This window comes from Trachymyrmex septentrionalis, unplaced genomic scaffold, assembly GCF_001594115.1.
Source record: "Trachymyrmex septentrionalis isolate Tsep2-gDNA-1 unplaced genomic scaffold, Tsep1.0 scaffold7, whole genome shotgun sequence".
Taxonomy (NCBI): Eukaryota; Metazoa; Arthropoda; class Insecta; order Hymenoptera; family Formicidae; genus Trachymyrmex; species Trachymyrmex septentrionalis.
The window spans coordinates 799275-806566 of NW_017305884.1; the positions used below are offsets into that span (position 1 = coordinate 799275).

Sequence of the window (7292 nt, forward strand, 5' to 3'; positions counted from 1 at the left end):
ATTTTGTCAAACACATTTTTGGAAGCGTTTGTCTTCTTAAAATTGTTGTTTTATTACAAGAACATATTTTTTCGTGATATTTTTTCTTTTCGCTCCCGGAAAAGGATTAATTGTCTGTAAAACGTCCAAAAACGTTTACGTGTACATATCGTACGCAACTGTCCCACGTCTTTGTTGAGTCAGTAGGCTGACGAATCTCATGCTAACGATTCCGCATGGACGTCGACCAATGATGATGTCCGGGGTAAATCCGCCATGCTCTCGTCTCGGTCGAATAGCCGTGGCTTTTACCCCTCTCGTTCGCCGGCTTTATCGTAACTGGCGGTCGCTGCCTCCCTCAATCCGATCAATGGAAGCACCTGTACCAAGACGAGTGGGCGAACTGCGTTCACCTCCGCCTACATAACACTGACAGAGCCAAGTGCGCGTATACCGCCTTCGTTCATTTGTTGTATCTATAGATAGGACATTTGGAAAATCTGAAAAATCCTAAAAAGCAGGGAAAATTATGTAAATTTTTTCAAAAGTATATGGCAAGTTGTTTAACTTTTTAATAGCATAAAAAAAAAAAGAAATTTTGTACTAATACTGATAATATTAAAAGTTCAAAATTTTATATATACTTACTATATATAATTATATATAAAATTATATTGTACATAATTATTTATATGAACAATGTTTTTACATTCCTCCAAACTTGATCTTTTTTTTATAAGAAGCAATTATCAATTCTTTTTGATGTTTTCTCATATTATTATTATTTTTATTATATTAACTAAACAGTAATTTTATTAAAAAAGAAGAAAATATGGACGTGTATAGACATATTTCATATATAATTATGTATATTATAAATGTTTATACATGTTTATGTATGTTTATATATAATTAGATATGTATATTCATGCATGAAACAATTTTTATCGAGTAATTAAAATTGACAAAATATAATAAAAACTATAATTCTTTTTTTTAGATAAATTCTTTTTTAAAAGTTTTACGATGGATATTTTTTCATGCTATTAAATTGTATGCTATTAAAAAATAAAACGGCTCTTGTTATGGATATAAATACTAACACACAAGTAGTGATTATAAAAAAATCTTCTATTGAAATAAATTTATATATATTTTTATATATTTTTGTGTTAATAATAAAACTATCTACAATGTATTTAAGTAGTTAGATTAAAGTCGGACGTAAATATATTAACATATCTCAAAATTTATTGTATTAATCATATTTATGTTTATTAGAGCCTTGTAATATACTTATTTAATTATTAAGAATACTTTTTTCACAAAAAAGATTACGAAAATTTAGAATTAGTGTAGTAGGTTCGAGACTTATCAAATCTATTTTACTTACTAATATAATCGATAACAATTTTATTTGTAAGATTTTGTATATACTTAAGATTTAAATACATTAAAGGACAAATTTTCTAAATGTTCAAGACATTCACAATTTAAAAAATTGTTCAAATTTTCATATTTTTCCAGTTTCGAATAATACTTGGAATAATTCGGATCTGTTTCAAATGTTTGAAAAGAAAGACTCAATAAGACACCATATATTGCTGAAATATGCATTATGTAACCGACAAATATCTTAATTTAATTAATGTAACTGTCATCTGCGATCTGAAATATTTCAGCGTCGCCACTCATATTTATACTCGCCAATCGCCATGAACGGGATTACGAAACTCCTCCGTTGATTTCAGTTATAGGGAAGGATCGACGAAAAGGAAAATATTAGAGAAAGAGAATCGTTGGTGGGTCTGACCAGCGACGCGTGTACATGGTCCACCTGTGCGAGAGGGAATCTAGCACCTGTCACCACACGCGCGCACTGGGGTGTCTCTGTCAGGTCGCTGGTAAGCAGGTAGCTGAATAGCTAGCCAGCCAAGTGCGTTCCACCCCTTTGCTACCACCAGTCGAACTCGCCCGACCATGCCGTGTGCACGCCACTCTCTCGCAGTCAGTCGTCGTTAAACGCTCGTCATATATACGTGCATACCTCGTCTTTATCGGGAATAGCGTGAAATAATTTCAGTTTCGAGCATGGTATCGTGATTTTTGTAATCTCCCTTTTTTTTTTTTATGCAAATTCCTCACTCTGTAAGATTGTGATCAATGTTGGTGCCTTTCCGCGAACGAGCGACGTTAACGGGTGACGCATTATTGATGCCGTCTGCCTCCCAAAGAGTGCGGGGAAATATGTGTGAATTTCAACAAAACGCTCTCTATATTTATACGTATATAATACTATAGTACGTAAGATAAAATAAAGAAGAAAAGGGGAAGTTTTACATTAAACGCGCGCTTGTTATTTCTCATGACGTCAGAAGACATTTCTATAAATTGGTGAATCATGAGTTCCAAGTAACGCGTGAACAATTCTGAAGGCAATACAGTCGGGATTTAACTTTTCTCCATATTGCACGATACTATCTAAAAGCTTGCGAGTGGACAGAAAAATTCGACAACGTTTATTCATTGCTTCCCGAACAAAATCGTTCGTATCCTTATCGTTTATAATTTACAAAATTTAACTTGAATAATTCGATTACTGTTATTGGAGGGTTTCTATTGCAACCCTCGACGATTCTCTAAAACGTGAGGAACGCACCTTGTAGGAAAAATTAACGCTGCAACGAAGAACCATTGTTTTTAACAGGCGCTTATCGCGCTGGCAAGCTGGTGCGGGTAATGAAAGACGATAAAAATGAGGATCGATCTAGTAGAAGTTGAAGTATCGACGGAGGATAGCTCGTCTACCATTGCTGCTACCACCACCGCCACCACAATGGATAGCAGCAGCATGGACAGCACAGACGACTACGATGGAGTCGAGGCCGAGTTGACAAGTCTCTCCTGGTTGCAGTCACTGGATATTACTAGCGCATCCGGCCTGCCGACGCCACCCTGTTCACCGTCGCCGCCGCCGATCATTCGCCAACCCCCAAAGAAGTTGTCGCCCTTGATCAAGGCCGAACTAGGTATTAAGGATTTATTTCAAGTTTTCAGAATTTAATTCAGAAAGGGATAATTGTGATCGCAATTTTGATTATTATTATACAATTGAATTTCAAAAAATCATAAAAAATTATTATTTTGAAGTTTAAGCCTTCTATTTTCGTAATTTATCGTAAATTGTAAAATTTCTATTCGCTTACCATTACTATCTCAATTTTTTGTATATTTTCAAAGTCAATTCTTTCGTAAGTATTGTTTTTAAAACACATTTCTATATTTTCTCGCTTCTGAAGTCATCTTTGATGATACCAGAAAACAGAAATAAATACAGAATAAAAATTCAAAGTGTATATTAATATTGAAATGTGTTTTCATAAAACAACACAATCGGTATAAGAGCCGACTTTGAAAATATATCAAAAACTGTTTATTTAATTTAGGAATAACCTTATATCTAAAAAGAAATTGTGTACGACGGACAGCATTATTATCATTTTATGAATATATGTTAACGATACTTCAATTTGCTTCGCGTCTTTTATATAAAATTTATACTTCACCGATTTTATTTTTATTTTTACACTGAGGAAGACCCAATCGAAAGAGTTGAAAGTTTATCAATTTTTCTCAAGAAGAGATAAATTGTGTATGCATACACACACACACACACACACACAATTTATTTGATAAATATAAACAGGGGACCTCTCGCTCCGATGATCTTGATCTCGACACATTATTAAAATTATAATGCTGAGTAATTGATAAATTTTAGTCGGTCGTTATCCGTTAAAATGTTATTAACAAAACAATTGATAAAAATATCGATCAAGGTACTCCGGTTCGATGATCTTGACTTTGACATATATTGTCAAGGTCATGACTCTGAGTGACCTCCAAGTTTTAGCCGTCGCTCGTTACTAGTTAAAAAGTTAGAAACAAAAAAGTTTAAGAAATAGAATCTTATTTCTGCTAATAACGTCTTATTTCTGATAGGGAGAAAGTGAAGTAGTTCTTAATACATAATATTACACATCCCCTAAAAGTCACATCCCTCTTTATTGTTTTGCGTTGTAAAGTGTATGCGTAGAGGCAGATATGCCGCCTCTCTGCGGGAGGTGGGACTTAAAAAAAAAAAAATAATCCAACCCAAATCATATTTTAATGTGGGATGGCTCTCGCTTTGCGTACACTTTACACAACACAAAGCGAGTGATGGTATGACTGGGCTTATTCAATCTTTAGAAATTAATATCTCGTTAATTATTGTGAAAATTGTTAAGTGATAGAGGACTTCCCGACTATTAAGAAATAAATTTATTTAAAAACTTATTTCTTATTTCATAAATTTATTATACTATTTATATCTGTTTGAGAGATATACAAACCATAAAAATTTATTTTAATTATTTGCTATTAAAAATTTATTGTATTTGTTTTTCGAATTTATTTATTTTTTATGTGCAATTTTCCACCTTATTTCTCGTTACTTATATATCGATAACTTTTATGAAATGTTTAAATTATTTGATTAATATTTTGAAAGTAATTATGTCTAGATACACGATTTTTGAATCGCAGAACGATGAAGATTGCTAGAAATACACTTTGTAGTAATATTGCACAATTGAGTGGACAATTTTCTTTCGAATTCCCATCTACTAGATCTTGCGGAAAATGCTGAGAAATATCGAACGGATCCTGATGCAAAACCGCCGTTTTCCTATGCCACTATCATTTGTCTTGCGATGCGCGCCAATAATAACAAGGTCTCCCTTTCAAACATCTACGCATGGATCCGAGAAAATTTCTTGTTTTACAAGTACGCCGATCCAGCCTGGCAGGTAAACGGATTTTATATTTGTAATTCTTGTTTTTTATTTTATTCCTTGAATTAATCAACAATGTATTTCTTTTTATCTAAATAATTAAATATATTTAACTAATAAAAATATATTTAATTAATAAAACGCTACGAGCCAAAGCAAGTTCTTTAATAAATAGTAAGATAAAAACAGAGAATATGGAATAGGGTTACTAATATAGAATAAGGTCTTATTTTTTAAATAAAGCATTGCAATCTAGCGGCAATCGCTGGAAGTTGTTACATCTCATTTTGTAGATCTCTCATATTTATATTTTTTGCTTTTTTATTAATACTGATGTTGGATCAAATTTTGGCGACTTTTATTTAATGGATATTTTAACTAACATATTCTTTAGGAGTTATGCATAAATTCAAAATCTTGATGCATTTGTATCGAAGTAATGTTAATTTAAAAAACAATATCCGTGATACTCCGTTTTTTAAATTAACATATTCCTTGCTTTTATCCTACCGCATAACAAAACTCTTATATTATTTAAGTTTTGTTTTGTATTATTTTAGCATTAAAGAACTTACTTTAACGTAGATCTTTGTTTTATTAGTTGATTTGTAATCTTTTGAAACCTTTTATATTTTCATTTTATTGTTAAATATATTTAATTATCTATTTAAAAATGTATTTTATCTAAGTTTTATTATTTCATATTTTATCTAAAATGTAAGTATAAATTTTCGTTTCATTGCTTTCCGAAAAACTTTAAAAAGAAACTTTACAAAGAAAATTTTTGACTTTATTACTTAAGTACTGAATTTACTTTATTATTGAGCGCTGATAGTAATGATATTTTTATCGTTTATCTCGAGCAGAACTCAATTCGGCACAATCTTTCATTGAACAAGTGCTTCTTGAAGTTGCCACGTTCCAAAGACGAGCCGGGTAAGGGTGGCTTCTGGAAGCTGGATCTCGAAAGAATGGAGGAAGGTAAACGATCCAGGCGCCGTTCCGCGATCTCGCAGCGAGCTCGGAGCACAAAGAGGCAATCTCCTTCTATGACGACAACTACGACAACGACGACGACAACGCCGACAACAACGGTAGCGACAGCGATGACGCTCAATGTTCTTCAGACCAGCAGCAGCTGCACGCCGCCCACCAGCTGTTTGTCGAATACCCTGTATGAGACCCCGCCTAGTAGCGTGTCACCCCCCATAACGGACAATTTGTCAGAGGTACCGGAGTCGACGCAGGTGAGCTTGAGCGAGGACGACTTCACGAGTTTGTTGATTGCCGGTTGGGACGAAAATAATCAACTGGAGCTTCTTGATCTGTTGGACACCCTTTAAACCTCTCGGCTCTCAATGCCCTTTTCCCTTCCTTTTCTCCCTCTCGCAAATATCTCTCAGGAATCATCGGTTCTTCGTATAAAACGGAGGCGTTCTCTCTGCATGCATCCCTCGACTCCTCGTTTCATACGATGATGAGTGTCATTGAATAATAGTATTTTCTAAATAATTTAAATCTTTGGTTCTACTTAAATTTGAGAGAACATCCCGTTCAGGTACTGCGATAAAACGCGCGAGCAATTATCGCTGACCTGGGATTAGTCATTTAATTTTTGTTTTGTGTAAACGATCATCTAGAGTGATTTTTAAATCGTAATTAAAAGACACTATTATTAATTAAATATTGCATATTATTGATTGTTCTACAATTTATTAGATACTAGAGACCTCTAATATAAGAGTCACGACATGAGAAAGTCGCATGTTAAGTAATCTGCCATGTTTCAGAAATTCTATATTTGAATATCTATTATATATTCGTGTTACTTTTAAATTTCTATAATATAATTAAAATTAGAGATTTAAAAGGTATTAAATAAATGCGAAAAAAATCATTTAGTTTAACGCCTTTTTTTACAAAATTATTTTGAAACTTTAAAGATTTTATTGTGTATCTCGAAACGAGAGTAAAATTACAAATGTGGCAAATTCAATGGAATAATTTCATTAATGTCTAATATTATATTTTTACTAATATAATACCTAATAAATTCACTCAGTTCTGTTTAACTTTCGCACGTTTCAAGATACACAATCGATACTTTGACACGTAAAGAAAAAGAAATAAAATTTTTTTATACTTTTAACATTTATTTTAAACAAATTATATTGTGCCTCGCCATCGATTTATTATCGTGTTTTTTTACATATGTACGTACACGTGTGTGAGTGATCTGTCACTGCAGGTTTAGATTAGAGATGCGTTAGTTAATAGAAATACAATATATTTCTCTCTCTGTTATAGATTTTATTGAAATTACTATCCTGCGTACAAAAGTCGGCTCAAATCGGCTCGTGTCGCGACTCCATTAGAAGGTCTCTATTAGATATACTATTTGAGCTCACATTTTATGTATATAAATAGATTTAATGAATATCTACTAAAAAAAGGAGAAAATAGAAATATATATATATA

At 32.7% G+C, this 7292-nt stretch overlaps 1 protein-coding gene across 1 annotated transcript in view; it reads left to right on the forward strand.

Moving 5' to 3' along the window:
* Window positions 1–6157, forward strand: part of LOC108753489 (forkhead box protein J1-A-like) — a 9633-nt gene extending 3476 nt beyond the window's left edge. The window contains exons 2-4 of the mRNA XM_018495080.1: window positions 2687–3008; window positions 4651–4829; window positions 5681–6157. Coding sequence (XP_018350582.1) covers window positions 2735–3008; window positions 4651–4829; window positions 5681–6157 — 930 coding nt within the window. The 5' untranslated portion in view covers window positions 2687–2734. The remainder of the gene's footprint in view (window positions 1–2686; window positions 3009–4650; window positions 4830–5680) is intronic.
* The last annotated feature ends 1135 nt before the right edge of the window (window positions 6158–7292 follow it).